The following is a 20,131-nucleotide window of genomic DNA, read 5'->3' as shown; positions in this document are numbered from 1 at the left end:
AGAAGTGTGAACCAGTGTGAAAGAGAGCATGATTTTTTTCAGGGAATTATATATACAAGGCTTGTCTTCTTGCAGCATGAAGTTTGAGCCTGGGAACATCAGAAGATAAGTTAGGAGTAAATTGAAAGAGAAATAATTTAGCCTACTTATAAAATGATGGCTGTTTGTAATAATAACCTCACAAGAATATCAGAGGATTATTGTAGACTTTTTCTTGGTATGTCTTGTATTCACCAGTTTAACACAATGTTGAAAAATGTTCAGAAGGAAGACTATTTAAAACGGAAATGAAATGTTTTGCTACCTTTGAACAAAATCGTGGTGCTTCTAGGGTATTGTATTCTGTTTATTTTATCAAGTCTCAGTTAATGTTAGCTACTTCTGCTATACCTTGTTAATGCCTCTTCACTCTTATGAGGTCTCCTCTGTGTTTCCCTACCTCTCTCCTCTGTTATGTTTCTGTACCTCTGTGGTATTTCAGTGCTTTCTTATGAGACTCTTAGGATCCTTGATGGCAGGAAGTAAGCGTATTTTCTTCAAGTTTGTAACTGCAGTGTCTGACATTATATTTGGCACATAATGGATGTTCAGTGATGAATTTGCTTGGCAGAACTTTTGAAAAAGGGCCAGTAAACCATAGACGAAGGGTTGGAGGAAATGGTACATGAAGGTAGTCTACAAAAAAAATATTGGAGGGACATAATCTAGTCTTCTCTGTTTATTCATTTTGTGACATTAAGCCAGTTACTTAAACCTTTCCAAGCCCAAGTTTCCTCACCTATATACCTCATTGTGACAAAGGTTGATTAAAATAATATTTATGAAATTCTTAGTCTTCAATTCAGTAAGTGGTTAGACATAACAAATTGAATGGATTATCCAAAGTTTACCACAAATGTGTGGCTACATTTGGGCTAAAATCTGATGTCTTTAATTTTAATCTAGTATTTCCAAGTTGTTGTGGTTGTTACTTCTTTTTATACTAGTGACCTCTTCCCTTTTTTAATTGCAGTTTCCAATTCAGTGTGAGTTGGGGAACAAAACTACAAGCTTTACTCATTTAGTGTACATGCTTATTATGTATTACTGTGTACCAGGCACTGTGGTAGGTATAGGAAAACAGACAAATAAGAATTGGTCTCTGTTCTCAGGGAGTTTGGTGTCCAGCAGTGCAAAATAGACATTCTAGAAAAACATATAAATTAAAGAAAGTGTGTAGACAAATGTGGATGATGTAAAGAGGGTTTAAGCAGCATACCTTGCAAGGGGGTCCTCTGGGTCAAAGTCTTTATCGAGTAGGTAAACAAAGGAGAGTTCCTTTCACCAGGTGGAAGGAACTGGAGGATATAAGAATGACGGGCTTAATTTTGCCTTGTGAGTTTTGTATGGTTGGTGGTGTCATTGTGGAGCATTGTATGAAGAGACCGAAGGAATAGTTTATCTGCAGTGAAACCAGGATTTCAGAGGATGCCATGGAGTAGATTTGGTATGGGAAGAGCCCAGAAAGGGAAGTCAGAGGAGAGGAAGTACACATAAACAGCGAAAGAGAAGGCGGTATCGTTGACATCTTTCCGGCTCTCTATTGTAGAATCTAGGTAATTACTTTTCAGCTCATGTGCAAAAGCCCTTTGAGATTGTTGCCATCTGACTATTACAGTCAACTATCTTTTTTGCTGTTATCTGCTGACTCTCCCAGATATGTATAATTTATTAATGATTTGGGCAACTGGATTATTCTTCCATTCTTGTTTAGTCCATGAGGTTGATCTTCTCAACAGCATAATTTAGGATTAGGTTAACCCTAACCCCACATGAATGTTAAATAAAGATAAAAAATGGTACTGGAAATTGAAGAAATTGTAATTTGATATAATATGTAAGCTTTTAATTCTCTATATCTAATATCTTTGTGTATATGTGTGTGTAGGTTAAGTGTATCTTTAGAATACAGTACGAAGAGGTCTTGTATATTCAAAGGCCTATTGAAGAAGACAGAAGAAAATTTTTTCAAGAGTTGATTCTCAACCAGGCATCAATGGCTCCACCACGAAGGAAACACACTGGTAAAGTTCCTGAAGCCTTCAGGAAAATGGGGGTGGGGGCGGGGTTAAGAAATGCCCTTTGTTCTTCTTCTTCTTTTTAACCATTTCCTTGTGGAAGTGAAGACAGTTTTTCAGGTTCTGTTTATCTTAGATGACACATGTGGAAGTGGCCCTTGTGTTCACCTGCCTTGAGAAGATTGAGAAGTACAGCCTCACTGTTAAAGCTTTACTGATAGGTGACTATTACTGATCACTTCAGTCCATGTGCTTTTTTTTGGTAGCTTTCACATTCTGAGGCCCAAAAACTCAAAGAAAAAACGTCTTCACTTCTGTTCTGTTTTTGCCACTTTGTCAGGTTGTGAACCTCAGGTGTTGTGCTGATTACTTTGTGGGCCGGGGTAGGTTTGATGAGCTAACTGATTAGAACATTTGCCTTTTATTTTACTTGTTGATTCGTTTTTCAATTATTTATTGAGCACCTGTCATGTTAGACATCTTATGCTAGACACTCGGAAATCTATCATGGCTTTGTTTTAAGCATTAGAATTTTCCTGGATTTGGACTCATGGTGTTAGGAGGGCCTCAGAATTTGTCAGATTTCAATTCTGAATTAAGTAAGGACTGTATTCTAAATCATTCAAAGGAGAGTTTCTTTTCCTAACCTTAAAGATGTGGAAAAGATAAGATCCCCTTGCTTAATTTTTCAGCCTCTTCTAGAAAATAGCAATTCTGTTTGTTAAAAAAATTTAAGCCTCTTTTCCTTTGTTGTTTTGTTTCTTGTAACTCTGTTCTTGTTGGATGTTAGATACAGTTCCCATCTCTGCCAAGTCTTTGCTTTTCCATATTTGTTCTACTTCTTTGTTTTTCTTTGGTTATATTATCCAACACAGTAATAATTTTATGGTCCTCTAATGGCTCCTTTCTATGTTTTCTTAGTGTTTTAAAAACGAACACCTATCAAATGGCTTATAGTTAAGGGGTTTTTTCCCTCCCTAGAAACCTTGAGAAATTCAGTATGGAATTAACACCTTCTGATTATTAGTTGTTGCCTTATATTAATCTAAGTAACAGTATTTAAAATAGTTCATTGTAAAAATGATTCGTTTTAATGAGGTGTCTTATTATGCTCCTAGATATATTTTAGTCCCATAGATCTGAATTTTCTATGTTAAGGGTTAACATAATTCTTTTCGAGTTGCTTCCATCAACTCGTTTTGCGTCTTAGGGGCTGTTTGAAATCAGCAAGAATCCTTAAAATTTTAATCCTGAGTTTCAGTATGATACCGGGAAAACCTTTTAAGGAATTAGAGAACTGCAATTTCAAAAATTAATACTTTACCTTTTAAGATTATTTTTTTTAGGATAGATAGTAAATACCATAGATTTTATATGTAACACCTTACTAGGTTTTCTATCTTCTCAGTGTCTTTGGGATTCTTTTTTATTTTCTACTTTTTTATTTTGCTCCCAGAAGGCGCCACTTACTATCCTTACTATATTAGATTAAGAGTATGAGGGTAGGAGTCTTGTCTAAAATCAGAATTCTTTTGGGAACAGGAAGGATCAAAGAATTTTACATGCCCACTTCACTTTCATGCATATAAAGCAACCCCATTTTGAGAAGCACCTTTTAAACAAGGTGACTTAAGCAAATCAGTGTATAGTACTTGACCTGAAGATATTTATGTTGATTTGAAATATTTTTCATAAGTTGTATATAAATAATATTTCAAAACAAAATTATTTAAAATCATATCATTTACCCTTTAAAGGAGTCCTGTTGTGAGTTATTTTATAAGGTAGAGCTATTCCCTAACATACTTTTGGTTTCCATTAAAATTTTTGCTGGCTGGATTTGCATGGTTCACATATGTTTGGAATTCTCCTTTTTCTGAAAGAATATCTTGAGAGAATTCCAGAGAAATAATTGAGGTCCAGGCCCTGTCATGTTAGAATCTTAACATTTTCTTCTATTTTCTTTAGGTCTTTGTGCTATGGAAGTGCTTCCTCTTGCACTACCTTCTCCACCTCGTCAATTATCAGAATCTGAAAAAAATCGGATGGAGGATCAGGAGGAAAATACCTTAAGAGAGTTGCGGTTATTTCTCAGGGATGTAACCAAGAGGCTGGCCACAGATAAACGCTTTAACATCTTCAGCAAACCGGTGGATATTGAAGAGGTCTTGTTTCAGTAGTGTGCAAACAGTGAAGTTGAACTGGCTAAAAGAAAAAAATATTGACATCTTTTTTTGGAAGGAAAAAAAGCAAAGGCATGGATGAATATTACCCCTAGCCTGTAAAATTTTAATCCATGTGATAACTATCGATGTCATCAGCAACCATCTGGTGACTTTTGGATGAAATTAGTGACCAATTTCTATATGTTCTTTTAATTAGTATTGATCGTTGTGATCTCTTACTCTTCACTTTAAGAAGAGGATGAAAAGTAACTTTAGCGAAATGTCCATACTAGACTATTTTTATTCCAGGATAAATTCTGCTCTCAAAAAGTATGCTGGTATTAACTAAATGATACTAGTTAATATTGGCATTTCCCAAATTACGTATACTTATTGAAGGAGGTGACTAAGAAACCTGAAATTTCTCTCACGTTTTTGGAAATGCCTATGACTAATGTGCTATTTGAGATGAAGCACAGCCTATGCAGCTAAAATTATTATTCTCTCGAAGGATGTTCTCTGCTCCTAGTGGAAAATTTCTCACTTTCTTTGTGTATTGTTTTGTGTCCTTGTGGGAGCATGGTTTGTGATGGTAAGAAATTTTCCATTTGGAATATACTATGCTACTATAGATTAAGATTTTTTTGTTTGTTTTTTAAAATTTTTATCCTGGGATAATATAGTGTGTGGATTAACACAATACAGTCTTTTCTGGCCTTCTTCTTATAGTTCAGACTCCATGTTTGAACAGTTTTGGTGTTTTTAGTTTTCTTTTTTTCTTTTTTTTAAAAAATTTGAATTATGAAATGATTCACAGTTTAATGTTGCGTCCTTGTGAAATCTGTAGTTTTGGACTTGAACAGATTCCTTTGGAACCATTACCTCATCTATGACAGGGAAAATGAGCTAGATTTATGTTTTTTTCCACTAGTAAGTCTGAAAATATCTATCCCCCCCCTTTTTTTTTGGAATGAAAGGACTATCTATAATTTTATTTGTATCTTTATCCACAATACGTAGTTTTATCCATTTGATCATTTCAGCACCCTTGCAAGGTCATTATTATTATTCTTATGTTGCAGCTGAGGAAACAGGCTTTTTGGCAAGTGATAGAGCCAAGACTCAAGTTTTTCGAAATTCAAAGCCCACATTCTTCACGTTACATCACAGCTGCCTCATACCTTTCCACTGGAATGACAGGACTTACCAGTTTTGATTTTGAAGTTAATACATACCATGTTCTACTTGTGGAGCATTTTTTTTCCTCCTAGTGTTTTCAGATAATCTTAAAACTATCAGCCTACTCTTAAGATTGTTTTAAATGTTTATTTATTTATTTATTTTTTCAAATTGGATCTGGGACTCTGACTTACCTCTGGGGGCTTGCCCTCCAAGTTAGCCTCCTTTCCTGGGAGTAAACAATTTTGCCTTTGTCCGGGAAAACTCTTTTCCTTTATAACCAGAAGAGATCGTCAGATTTCAAAGGCCATCTGGAATAGAGCAAAGGTTTTATAAGTGATGGTACAGTACTGGAAGGGGATAGGAATTGTTGGCCATGAAAAACTTTCATTTAAGGGCTATGCTTTCTTTCTTCTTTTGTTTTTTCTTCTCAGGTTTATTCTGCTACTGGTTCTTGTTCTTAAAGCTGAAGACAGGGGTCTCCGGCAAGGATAGAGAGGGGAAAACAAGATAAGACTTAGATAACCTAAAACACACAAATTCATATTCAGATAATGAATTCGAAATGTCTAAAAACTATCAAATTCCAAAGCACACTGCAGAGAAAATAAAAGTTTAGAAAATAAATGTTGAATATAAAATTAAGCATGTATGCTAAAATTTTATAGTCTTTAATATTAATTTTACAGTGCTTTATAGTTTATAAAACTTTTCCCACATTTTCACAAGGCATGGCAAGTGCAAGAGCCAAGAATCCAACTATCTTCTGAACTTGCACTTGTTGTATAGCTTCAGTATTTCTCCTAAGAGGAGGTTGACTGGTCTTTCAGCTTCTAGGGGTTGAAAAATAAATTAAAACATGCATACACACCTGCCTAAAATTTAAAAAACATAAAATATGTGTATGTGCATATATACCTATATATATGCATATATATGTGTATTTTAAAAATCAAGGCACCAATGCCAACTGCAATGGAGAAAACTAGCATTTAGTTTCTTAGAGCACAGATCACTCTGTCCCCAGAATGTGGTCTTGGACTAATTAGACATTTCTAAGACTGCTTTCATATCACACCTAATGACTTGATTTGAGATTTGCATTGGGGAAGGCAATAGATGTATAGGTTGGTAGAACTTTGTTATTGGTCAGGCGATATAAAACATAATTTATTGGGCAAATCATGACTTAATGTCTCCTATTTTGGATTATTTCCCAGAAAATCTGCACATAGAGCAAAATATATTTTTTGCTTATAGATTTATTTATATTTAGGGACAAGTCCAGCAAATCTTTTACTAGTTATGAAGGCAATAGTTATTTTATATAATTGACTCAAAATGTTTGTAATGACTCCAAAGGAGCCGAAAACACTTTCCATGAAACGATTCACACTAAACTGAAAAGAAAGTAAGTTTTTTTTGTTTAAAGATATTAAAGAGATTTACCAGAGAACTTCTCTAATAATATGAAAAAAATCTATATTTCTTTTTATTTTCCTTTTAATAATTTTTTTGAGGTAACATTTATTGAAACTTATTAGTGCTTTTACCCATACATTCTCTTCTCAGGTCTACCCAAAGGATTAAAAAAAAAAGCTGACATAATTGATTTCATATTTCAAGATGAGAAACATTTCAGAGTTGATTTAGATATGACTTGAAACTGAAGCTTTTCATGGAAAGTATGACATAGTAACTTTAGTAGCATAAATTTCTCTATAATTTATCCTTGTCTAATTATTTCTTAGATATGTAGATTTAATCTTTAACTATGCTTTTTTTTTTTTTTTATGAGTAGATTGCATGAGATACCAGAAGTAATTTTCATTAAAATATCCCATTTGTTTTAGGTTTCAGATTACCTCGAAGTAATCAAGGAACCAATGGATCTATCAACAGTAATAACTAAAATTGATAAACATAATTACCTGACTGCTAAGGATTTCCTGAAAGATATTGACCTCATCTGTAGCAATGCTCTGGAGTACAATCCAGATAAAGACCCAGGAGGTAAGGACACGTGGGGCAAGGTTGACTTTGGTGACCAATGAGAAGATAGTTTGAAGTTTACATACTAAGGCATGCCCACGTTTCAGACAGATAAATTAAATTTAATGGCATTATTGTATTTAGAAACTCTTGATGAGGTTCTAATATACTTAAATTATTAATTTATTTATTAAATAATGAACTTAAATGAGAGGATTTTACTATTCTAGGCATTACGTTCAGAGTTTAGTTCCTTCCTTCACCTTTCACTTTTTTACTAAGATTCCTATTTTCGTTCAGGTAGGTAGAAGCCTGAGTAATTAAGGATTTATTTTAAATTTATAATTCAGTCAGCATCACCAGTGCTGCTGAACACTGGGAAATTTGACTTAGTGGGAACTAATTATAGGTTAAATTTACATATCCAAAAGACTCCTTTAGGTAAACATTATCTATTCTATAGACTGTGGGTATTTTTATATATTTTATTATTTTACTCCAAATCCCTGCTTGTGCTCAAGTCTGTAGTCCTGACTCTTCAGTGCCCTCCAGGGAAGAGCCTCAGGAACTTACCTATTGTTAAACAAGATGGATATATTGATTCATTGTAACTAGAGATACTGTATCATCCTGGAGAACTTTACAGGATTTGCACTTATGTTAAGTGATTTTGGGGAGGATTTAAGGAAAAAGGGCTTTGCAGTGGATTGGATGTTTTTAGGAAGTGGGCATGATTTTGTGATTAGGTATAAGAACTTGGAAGTCGAGAAGAATGCACAAGGCTAAAGCTGTGATTTGTAAAGAAGCAGGAGTCATTCATATTATTCAGAAAAGGATTATTTGGATATTTTGTGGTTAGGACAGTCTTCATGCTTTTGTCTATAGACATGATTACAGGGTGGTCTTGTTTTTATTTCGATCCATCATGGTCACACAGTAGCCTTTTTTGAAGTTGGTGTTCTGTGAAATTGTGTATGTTTAACATGAGTAGACAAGGCTGAGCTGATAGTGCCAGGCCAGTTCCCAGTTGACAGGGGCTGTTAGTCTCTTTTTCATTCTGTTGAGAATTCTGTTTGTTTGTTTGTTTGTTTGTTTGTTTGTTTCCAACAGGTGATATATAGTAGGTGCTTTTTATTTTTTAAAGATTTATTTAAATTTCAGTTATCTAAAGATATTTAGAATACTTTTTCTGATGTATGTATATATATAAGGGCAGTGGTTCTCAGTTTAAGCCACATATTAGAATGACTTGGATTTCTCATTTCTACATGAAATTAAATATTACTGTGGTCTACAGGAAATCGCATATCGTAATTCCAAGAGGCAGAGTAAAATTTTAGTGCACGTAGGATCTAATAGCTCTTATGCTGTGTTAGAAAACATTTGCCCCTTGTAGTTTTTATTGTTTGTTTAGTTTCTTTCTGACTTTATTATATATGTCACATAGAAAAATTTATGAAGATAAAAACAAAGAAGAAAATTAATGTGTCATCCCATTGCCTCATGTTTTTCTTCCTCTCCCTCTTACATGTATTGTATATGGAATACATACATGCGCAATATTTTTACTAAAATGAAAATATAATTTTTGTAGACTTTGTCATTCATATATTTGGTGACAAGTTTATTAATTAATATATTTCTTCCCCATTTTTATTCTTTAATTATTTTTTATTTTTAAATTACAGTTGACATTTAATATTATTTTATATTGGTTTCAAGTATACAGGATAGTAATTAGACATTTATATAATTTACGAAGTGATTCCTTGATAAGTTTAATACCCACCTGGCACCATACATAGTTATTAATATTATTGACTATATTTCTTCTGCTGTATTTTACATCCCTGTACCACATTATTTTAATCGTATAGATGTACTATTATAATAGCTAGTACCTGATAGTTGGAAGTATTAGATTTTTAATTTTTTCCCTCTAGTATAACACTGATGGAAAGCTTTATAATATAAATTTTATGTACATCCTTAATCATTTTCTTCAAATAAATTACTTAAAGTGAAATTTCTTGACCAAAGAATATGTATCTTTTATAAGTCTTTTAACATGTATTCTTAAAATTTTCTCTCATTCTCCTCCACTGTTACACTATTAACCGGTGTAACAATTCTGTGTGAGTGAGAGCCTCTCTTCAGTGTAGATGGCATCCTGCAGCAGGGCCACAGTTTGGGTTGTGAAGAGGGGGCTGGATGTCAGCCTCACGTGATTCCCTTGCTAGGGTCCTTGGTGAGGATACAGCCTGCACAGTTGTCTATATATAGTGGCCTTGAGTAATTTATGAGAGTAGTTGGGGGTCTATGCCTTCATCCTCTTAGTTTTTCAAAACACAGAGGTTGCTGAAGCTGTTGTAGGTAATCAGAGCCTGGGCTTTGGGTTTCTATCGAGGCTTTAGTCCCAGTTGTTTCCTGGTTTTTTGATTTGATCAAGATCAATCCTCTAAATTATAGTTTCCTTACCTGCAAATAGGGATAATTATAGTGCTCTTCTCATTGATCGTAAGGATTAAATGAGAAAATATATTAGGTTAAACTTTATGAAATTGCCATTTTCATATGGTTCAACCTAAATATGGTAAATGCTTAGCATAGTGCCAGGGATGTGGTAAGTGTTCCATAAAGGTTAGTTGTTCACATTTTTATTTTCATTATCATCATTATTATTTAAATTGTACTTTAATTGTTATACATGGTTTTCTTAGTAGGTACCCGCATACTAGCTTTAGAATGACCCTTTATACTTTGTGCTTGTTCCAGTCCCTGAATCACATTTAAAAGTCAATCCTATTTTGGAACACATCTCGGGACTGATAGTGTAAAGTGAATTTGAGTGGTTAGAGAAAGCCAGTTGAGAAGATCAATCTAGACTTTTTTTCCATTATGTAACTTAATTATTACCACATTGAAATAATATTGCTTTTAAGAACGAAGCAATGGTTTATGGTACATGATAACCTTTTACTACAGAATGCAATTGTATAGTCAAAGAATATGGCTCTATCTCATAGTTAGAGCTCACATGATACACTTGTAATTTTCCTCCTTCACTGTTTTAGATGCAAAAAGTGTGATATGATTCAAAAGCATGATTTTCATTCTGTTTAGATTATTTCATATCTTTAGTCAAGAGGCCTTTTTTTTTTCCTGTAGCAACAGAACCACTTGTTATGTATTAGAAAAACAACCTCAGGGTCTGTTGTGTAGCAAGTGGAAATTACATGAATGTTGTATTACTTTTACAAGCTCCCATGAGTATTTGAAAGCTTACAGTGTTGTTTTGCAGAATACATGGCCATTTGAGAAAAAAACTGGCATATACATAGAAGACAAAAGCCAGCATTTTGAAAACTATACATGTGACCTAAGTGTTCACCCAGATTCTCTCCCTTGAGGATGATGTGGACAGGAATTACATGTGTTAGCCAGCAGAATTTTTATTTATAGGTTCTAACTGTTACCAGTATCAGATATTTGACCCTAATTATTATCTTATAGACATGTGATATGTTTAACTCTTACCCTTTCTTTGTCTTGTTGTACATCCTTCCTCTGGCCTTCAAGAGCATTCATATACATACTGTTATTTAGCTAATTTTGCTGAAATTTTAGCCCTAATCTTTCAGTCTTGTTAAAATCTTCGATTTTGTACCAAGTGCTTAAGAAAAAGCTCACAGATTTACCCTAGTTTTTGGAGCCCTCTGTGGGCTATGTTTCAGTTAAACTCATATTTTCTTTCACAGTATTTGTGAGTACCATGACTAGTTACTGATCTGGGTACCTCGAATACAACAATGACTATGACAGTCCTTGCCTCTTGAGATAGAGATATCAGATCATGCATACTGAATAATTACTGTGTGGCAAAGATTATACTATATGCTATGGTCTTAGTTTGCTAGGGCTTCCTTTACAAAATACCACAGGTGGCTTAAACAACAGCAATTTATTTTCTTATAGTTCTAGAGGCTAAAAGTCCAAAATCGGGACGTCGGCAGTTGTGGTTTCCCCTGAGGCTTCTCTCCATGGCTTGTGGACGGCTGCCTTCTTGCCGTGGTCTTTTCTCTGTGTGCACGCAGACCTAGTGTTCCAGGTTTCCTCTTCTATCAGGACATAAGTCAAATGGGATTAGGGTCTGTTCATATGACCTTATTTTACCATAATTACCTCTTTAAAGGCTCTATTCCAAATATAGTCACCTTCTGAGGTACTGGGCATTAGAGCTTCAGCATATGAATTTTTGTTGGATGGGGGAGACACAGTTCAGCATACAACATAACAGTTGTATATAAACAGAGATAAATAAGCCACAGTCCCTACTATCTAAAAACTGAGAATGATAGATACCTAATTATTGGTAATTATAATAAAAGATGATTAAGGCATAGAAATAGTATAGAGATAACAATTATGAATTTTGTCTTGAGGTGGCAGCAGATGATTGCAGTTTCATAAGGTCGGTAATAGAAATAATGTACCCAGTGTGAGTGGAGCACAGAGATGAAGGCACTACCTAGAGATGAATAGATTAGGAAGGGCATGCATTCTAGGCTAAGAGAAGTAGTGTACAAAGTAGTGCACTACTAGTATACAGAGGTATAAGAAGAGAGAACATGGCTGGGGAGTAGAGTGATGTGGTGTCACTGTGGGAAATTTTATCCTCTTCTCTCGTCACTGAATCTCCATTTACTGAGCACGCATTTATGAAATATTCTCTACGTGTAAATCGTGTCCAGTCATGGCCTGTGAGATGCCTACAGCCCACTTTGTAGGAAGTCCTACAGATAGATGTGACAGTAAGTGTTCTGTCTTCTTTTGATCCTGTGTTAGGACTTCAGAGTTCCCTAGATAAGGAGCCATTGGATGGTTTTGAGGCAGAAAGTGATATGATTTGGTTTGCGTTTAAGAGTATATAGTGTTTTGGGCAGTATCAGTTTTGCGGTAGAGGTCAAGGGAGTGGTGAGATGGAGGTTGGAAGACCAATTAAGATGCAGTTACAGTGGCAGCAGAGGTTGAACATAGACGTCTTAGTGACCAACCGATAAGACATGACCGATGGAAATGCAGAATGACTCCTTAGTGTTTGGTTTGGGTTTTAAGGAACCTAAGCAGCAAACTAATGGAGAAATAGGCTTTTAGGCAGTACACTAAGTTTAATTTTGGATGTATTAGTGTGTGTTAGCCTTTGGTACACCCAGATGAAGTGCAGACATTGCACAGTAGTAGTTGTACATGTGGTTCTAGAGATTAGAAGTTTGGACGGAGACGTGGCTGGAGTCATCAGTGTATAGGAGCGAAGAGGCGATGTGGGCAGTACATAGAATGAGAAGAAGGGAGACCCTGGGAGAACACTCTTTTAGGAGATATTCTTAGCTGAAGGCCTGATTTTACTGTTGGTGCTGCCTCTACTGGGAGTGCGTGCATTTTTTTCTTTTTAAATCAATTTTATTGAGATGTAAGTTATGTACAAGAAAGTGTTTTAAAGTGCATTGTTCGTAAAACCACATATATCTTTTAAAATTCCACTATCCTTAAAGGAATATTAAATGCTATGCTCATAAAAGATTTTTCTGATTTCCTTTCAGTTGTAAGTAACCCCTTCATCATGGCACTATGTAACTTTACTGAGATACTTATTTTTTTTTCTCCTGAAGCAGTTTCTTCTTTATATATCCTAATTCCTTTTTTAGACTCTAAGCTCTTAATAAATGTGGTCAGTGAGTAAGTTTTATCAATTGTTCTCTTGTTAGATACTAACCAAAGGAGTCTAAGATTAGATAGAGATTATAGGATGGAGAAAAATGAGATATGCAGATAATGAGACAATAAAATGTCTTATTTAGGAAATAATTTGGATGAAAAATCATCCCATAAAAGTCAGTTTTTCTTAAAATATCATTAATCTCTTATAATAATTTTATTGCAAAAATCGTCTAATGTACTTCTGTTCACCCAAATATAAGAGAAACGTTGACACATTGAAAGAGTTGTTACTTTCATAAAAGTAGTGACTTAATTTTATACATATTTATCAGTATTTCATAGATATTCGTCAGTTTATTCTGATAGCCATTAGTTTTTACTGAAAGCATATGTAGGTGGTAATGTTTTTATTTTATAGCTATAAAATAAAGAGATTGGAGATTGGCGCTTAGAGAGATTATGTAATTTGTGTATAAATCCACAAATGTTATATGGCATAACTGACTGAATTGAGATCTGTCTGAACTTCAGAGCCAATGTCTATGGTTTTTTTGCTGTGCTTATGTTACTTGCAAATATTACAGATTTGGAGAATCTTAAGATCTTAAATTGTGAGACAAAGTAAAAGAATTGATAAATATGTAGCCTTTATTCATGCATAATTTTAAAGCAAAGATTTTAAGTTTGTTGTCCACGAGAGAGTCTCTGAACAACCACATCCAAAATTGTACACACATGTACTTTTCCACGTTCATCACATACTTAAACGGATCCAAGATGACTTCTCTCAAAAAAAATGAAAATCCAAGGCATAGACATCTGTTAATATGACTTTATGCCATGTATAAACTTAGACTGTTCTAAATTAAAAAGGATTATAATGATAGGCACATGAAAAAGCATTGTTCCTTTATCAAATACTGATGCTCTTTAGAATAAATTTCTGGTCCTTCAGACCAGTGGGAAATTTTTATGGAATTCTTTTTTTTTGTCTATTCAGCCATCCATCCATCCATCCATCTAGTCAGCCTTCTCTTCCTCCCATCCATCTCATCTACCCCATCCACCGCGTCCATCCCATCTACCAATCTTTTTTCCCCCCTTTATTGGGGATGGAATATGGGTGGGAGGCATGTGTTTAAAAAAAGCCAAAAAAGTAAAGATCATTGAGTTATTTTAGAGTAATAATGTGCCAGATACATGGTTTTATATTTCATCTTCCTTCTTTTTCAGCTTTTTCCAAGTTGAGGTAGAAAGCCAGTGGCAGTTGTGGTATCACATTGGCTACAAACATTGTATTATCAGCTTGAAAATAAGGCTACTTCTCAGAATATCCATTGTAGTTTTTTGTTTATGGTAGCTTAAATTGAAAGCAACTGAAAAATTTCGACAGTAGAGCAATAACTGAAGATTAAGGTACATCCTACTTTGGATTGTTACACAGCCACTAAAGTTTAGTTTTCAAAGAATATTTAAGAGATACTGGGAGACTTCTGATTTGGGCTAAGATGGAGTAAAAGGGACTGAATTTATCCTTCTACCTGACACAATGAAAAAAAAAAAGCTGAATAAAGTATATGAAAAAACAATTTTGAAGACATTGGATGTCAGAAAACAAAGGAAAATAATTCCCCAAAGATGAGAAACTGAGATGCTGAGCACTATAGCTGCCTGCAGAGTTTCCAGGCTGTGGCACAGGAATGGTTAACGCAGGCAGAGCCTGGAAGTCTCCCTTAGTTAAAGAGTAGGGGCTGGGAACGTGAAGAGGCAGAATGGGTAAGTTCTCAAGGCAGAGTAGGGGAAGAAGAAGGCTGCATGGAGAGAGCGCTCCGGAGATCTGTGGGAGACCCTCCTCCTGCCCTGCGAGGAACACTGATCAGTGTGTGCATGTGAGGAAAGTGCCCGAGTACAGCGAAGGAGGACTGTTCTCTGAAGCTCATACAGGGCTAGCCATAGTGCAGCCATGAGAGCTAATAAACCAGCAAGGAGATGAAATGGAATCGTTAAAGAAAATACACAATTCAAAAGAAGTTAGAAAAAGAATAAAAAGGGAACAAAGCATGTGGGACAAGTAGAAAATAAATAGCAGCCATATTGATAATCACATAAATCACATTGAAAGTAAACTTGGGATCGTCAAACTGGCTGCCTGGTTTTGTAAATGAAGTTTTTTTTGTTTTGTTTTTTAAATAGGAACACAGCCAGACACACATTTGTATTGTGTGTGGCTGCTTTTATGCTACAAGGGTAGCTTTGAGTAGTTGCCAGAGACCTTAAGATATTTACTCTCTGGGCCTATACAGAAAAACTTGACCTCTGGCCTAAATATCCCAAATAAAGGCAGATTTTTATCAGATTGGATTAAAAAAAGCAAGACCCAACCATATGCTGCTTATAAGAAACCCACTTTATGAGACTAACAGACTACCTGCTGCGCTAATGAGGCTCCTTTTTAAGAAACCCACTTTAAAGCTACAAATAGGTTAAAAGAAAAGTATGAAAAGATATATGAGAATAATACCAAGCAAAGGAAAGCTGGTATGCTTATGTAAATATTGAAGTAGATTTCAGGCCAAAGAATATTAGCTGGGATAAAGAAGATTATTTTGTAATCATTAAGTAGGTATAACAGTTCTAAACATTTATGCCTCTGATAACAGCTTCAGAGTCATGAAGCAAAAACCGATAGAACTGCAAGGAGAAATAGAGAAAGGCGTAATTCAACTTGGAGATCTTTGGAAGATGTTCATTTAAGTCATGTTACTTCCCTGCTCAGATATTTTCAATGACTTTTCATTATTCTTAGGATAAAATCTAAAAGCCTTTAAATATGGTTGGATTCCTATTTGCCTTTTGCTTATTGTGTAGCAAGCGCACAGGCCGCCTTTCATTTTCTCGCAGTCTCTAAGATCTTTTTACTCCAGAACTTTCTCACATGGTATTTTCTGAACCTGCACTGGTTTTTCTCTACCCTTTCAGTGGCTACGCCAATGTATGCTTCAAGTCTCAGCTTAAATGCCTGTTTCAGAGAGGCCTTTCCTGACTTGCCCAATCTAAATTGGCACCTACACCAATACCCTGTAGGTTTTCATCATAGCTGTTATTCTGGGGTTTTGTGGGGGCGGTGGGAGAGGTGTTTATATGTGTGTCTGAGAGATTATTTGGTTAATACCTCCTTCCTATACTAGTCCAAAATGTCCTCAAAAATGTCAAGACATGTCTGTTTTGTTCACCACTGTGTAGCCATCACTTGGCTCTTCCTAGTACAGTTGATACTATTTTTTAAATAAATGTTTAGAGAAAATGTATTGGAAGGAAATATACCAGTGGTTGCCTTTTGAGTACTGCATGTTTGTTTTTGTAAGATTTCCGTAATGACCTATTATGGTTTTCTAATAAGAAAAGTTATAAATAAAATGTCTTTATACATTTTGCCTTCACTAGAGATGAAAAGGCAGATGTTGGCTTCTAGTTCTTGATACTGTTACGAAGTAAAGGACTTTGATATATTTACTTGACTTTTAATATTGGAGTTACGTAGGTCTAGGGGGTACTATTTATATTGTATTGTTCATGGTTGAAGACTCCTGGATTAGTCTAAAACAGATTTTTCTTTTAGGACCAATTTTAAGTACAGTTTACCTAGAGGGGAGTATGTACTTCTCTCCTGGATCTACCTACAATTTATATACCATCTTATATTCTTTAGCTTAGAGTGTCTTGATGTATTTGTCTGTTTCTGTCCCGGTTTTTAAAGGTCACGCTTACTTAGGATATATTATATTCTTAAGCACAGTTTTGACCAGTTTTCACTTATGAAAAAAATTACGTAAGATTTTCTGAATTCTCAGTATCCATCTATGGCAAGTCGGGTGCTGGGCCTATGGCAAATATCCTCTAAATCTTATTACATTTTTTAATTGAAAGCCATATATTTTTGTTTTCAAAAATATAAAATAAAATCTTATATCTTTGAGGTAATGCTTTGTTAAATAGACAGAGTTTTGAGGCTCTAAAAGTACAGTTTTCAGAGAATTATCAACTTGCGTAGCTTTTTTTTTACTCATTTAAATAAACCTCTCACCTAGGAATGCTTTTTACAGTTTTATTTAAATGTTTGCATTCTTTTACTTCTCTTTTTAAGATGCCCTTTATTAATATTATTTCATTTGTATGTATAATAAATGTATAACAACTTTTTTAACAGATAAAATAATTAGGCACAGGGCTTGTACCCTGAAGGACACTGCACATGCCATTATTGCAGCTGAATTGGATCCAGAATTTAATAAACTTTGTGAAGAAATTAAGGAGGCAAGAATAAAAAGAGGTAAGTTATAGAAAGGAACTTGCTACTGAAGAGAAGGAGTCATCGAATGTCATTGAATGGTGTTTCTTTAGGGTTGCTGGTATTGTGAAAATAATGTATTTTGAGGCACAGCCTTTGCTTAATTTCTGATACCAATATATTTCATGTAAATTCTCAAAGATATTTGAAAACTACTTCCTGTGAAAGTTTTAGTGAAACAATGCAAATTGCAGAAATAAAATGCTTCTTAGTGAAAATTCTTTTTCAGGAGTATGTCTTTGTTAATTATTGATTTCTGTTCTTGAAGCATTTAGATAGGCTTTCATATCTGAAGAGGGTTTATTTTTCATGTGTTTACACGCAATACTGGTACTTTTTAAAAGTTTTAAAAAGTGTGTTTGTGGTTTTTTTTTTTTAATTGGAGCGATTTTGTTAATATAAATACAGAATTAGCAAATGTGGTTTGTTCATTTACTAAAACAATTCTGTCCTTGAGGACCTCACACTTTAGTAGGAGAGAGTGAAATGTAAAACAAATCAAGTGCAGTTGGTATGGCACTGAGTGAAGTGCGTTTGTAGTACAGAGGCGAGACCCGCTAGGGAGCCCAGCATTTTGGTCAGGTTTGGGGAATGAATGTAGGAGTGTTGTCTCTAGTGGAGGAGCGGAAGGGTGGCAGCGACAGAGAAGGAGATGGTATTTGTAAACACAGCAAACCATAGCATGGATCAAGGCACAGAGATTCGAAATAGTGTGGTATATTTATAGGAACTGCAAACTGGTTTTGTTAAAAATGTATAGAATGGTGAGAAATAGAGCTCAAGAGGCCAGGACACTGAAATTATGAAGAAGCTTTTCTTCTACTTCCTTAGAAGGATCTTCCCTGGCCATCTAATTAGCCTCTGGTTGCGGTAGCCCTGGGCATTTTGTTGTCTCTCCCTTATTTAGTGCTGTGGATGTCTTGTTCATAGCTCTACTGCAGTCCCTAGAACAGTGTTTAATATACAACAGGTTTTCTATAAATACTTGAATGAATCGATGGATGACATGTGAAGGAGCTTGGACTTTATCTTGTAGGCTGATGTTTTTCAAAATGGTGTGCTTATTACCCACATCAGCTTAGACCTGGTGAATTAGATTCTCTGAGAGTAGTAAGGCTGAGAAATCTGCACTTGAACAAACTATTCAAACTTTATACACTAAAGTTTGAGAACCATTGCCATAGTCAGTAGGAGTCATTGAAATACTTCAAGCAGTGGAATGAATTGGTAAATTGCTTTGGCAGCAGAAAATAGCAAGGTCTCAATGTGGAAGGTAGAAAGAGAGAGACCGGTTAAAAAACTGTTAAAGCCAGTTTAGAAAACAGTTTGGCAATTCTAAAAAGTTAAACATGACATTTACCATATGACCCAGTGATTCTGCTCCTAAGAATCTACTCAAGAGATATGAAAACATATGCGCATTTAAAGACATACACATGAATGTTCATAGCAGCATTATTCACAACAACTAAAAACTGGAAACGACCCAAATGTCTGTCAGCTGGTGAAGGGATATGCAAAACGGTATGTCATGTAAGGGGCTACTGCTCAGCCGTACAAAGGAGCAAGGTGCTGATGCGTGGCAGATTGTAGATGAACTTCAGAAACATCACGTTAAGTGAAGGAATCCAGTGACAAAGGGCCACATGTTGTACAATTCAGTTTATATGAAATGTTCACAAAAGGCAGGTCTATAGAGACCAAAAGTGGATTAGTGGTCACCTGGCGTAGTTACCTAGAATCGAGTTGCTGTGGTGATTGCACAGCTCTATAAATTTACTAAAAATCATTTAATTGTATGCTTAAAATGAGTGACTTTTGAATTATATAAATTATACGTTAAAGCTGTTGAGGGAAAGTCTGTTGGAATAGTCCAGAGTCTAATCGGTGAAAATGGGGATGAAGATAGGACTAGTGTTAGAGACGTGGCTGCGGGGCGGAGGGCGTCGTGAAGGAAGAAGAACCACAACTGGCTGCTGTGTTACTGGTTTAATGACTTAGGAGATGCTAATACCACCAGTAGGAATAGGAAATAAATAAGGACGAACAGTTTTTTGGTGGGGAAGGGTAAACCAGTTATCTTTAATTTGACCCATCTTTAGGATATCTAGTTGGAGGTATCAAATAGGCAGTTGGTTATACGGATCAGAAGCTCAAGAGATGTTTGGGCAAAAGATGTAGATTTGGGAATTATTATATAATGATAGTGGAAGCTGAAGGCATGAGTGATACTTTGTGGTAGAAGGTGTAGATTAGAGTGAGAAGAAAAGGGATCCCAGAGACAACCCTGGGAAAATCAACATTTAAGATTCACGTAGAAGAAAAACCCAGTGAAGGAAACTGAGAATGGAGCGATTATTGCTGTGAACATAGGTGCAGGAAACGCAGACTCACCGCAGTGTGCTGGGACAGGCAGCTAGTATCCGGTGGAAGCTGTTGGTGTCAGTGGGCTTACTGGCCCAATAAACAGACTCAATGGCGGAAATCATAACTTTTAGATGATATATAATCTTATTGTCCCACAATGCTAAAAATGTGAAATATGTCCCTTTGCAAATTAAAATGAGTAAACGTAGGCCCCCTTTGGGGATTATGTATAAGCATGGCCTGCCAGCTTATTTTATTTTCGTGATTCTGTAACCTGTTTCTTTCCTATCTTAAAACAAAAGGTC

The 20,131-nt window shown here is 35.3% G+C and overlaps 1 protein-coding gene across 4 annotated transcripts in view; it reads left to right on the top strand.

The window, feature by feature from the left end:
- ATAD2B (ATPase family, AAA domain containing 2B) overlaps positions 1-20,131 on the top strand; it is a 107,637-nt gene that overhangs the window by 74,406 nt on the left and 13,100 nt on the right. For 3 of the 4 annotated variants that reach the window (XM_015588192.2, XM_006910268.3, XM_006910267.3), the window contains exons 20-23: positions 1,928-2,063; positions 4,026-4,222; positions 7,255-7,414; positions 17,319-17,441. In XM_015588192.2, coding sequence (XP_015443678.1) covers positions 1,928-2,063; positions 4,026-4,222; positions 7,255-7,414; positions 17,319-17,441 — 616 coding nt within the window. The remainder of the gene's footprint in view (positions 1-1,927; positions 2,064-4,025; positions 4,223-7,254; positions 7,415-17,318; positions 17,442-20,131) is intronic. The other variant, XM_015588193.2, reaches the window with a different exon arrangement.

Source organism: Pteropus alecto, unplaced genomic scaffold (genome assembly GCF_000325575.1).
Source record: "Pteropus alecto unplaced genomic scaffold, ASM32557v1 scaffold61, whole genome shotgun sequence".
Lineage (NCBI taxonomy): Eukaryota > Metazoa > Chordata > Mammalia > Chiroptera > Pteropodidae > Pteropus > Pteropus alecto.
The sequence above is the reverse complement of the archived record's forward strand: the minus strand, read 5'-3'. Positions and strand labels throughout refer to the sequence as shown.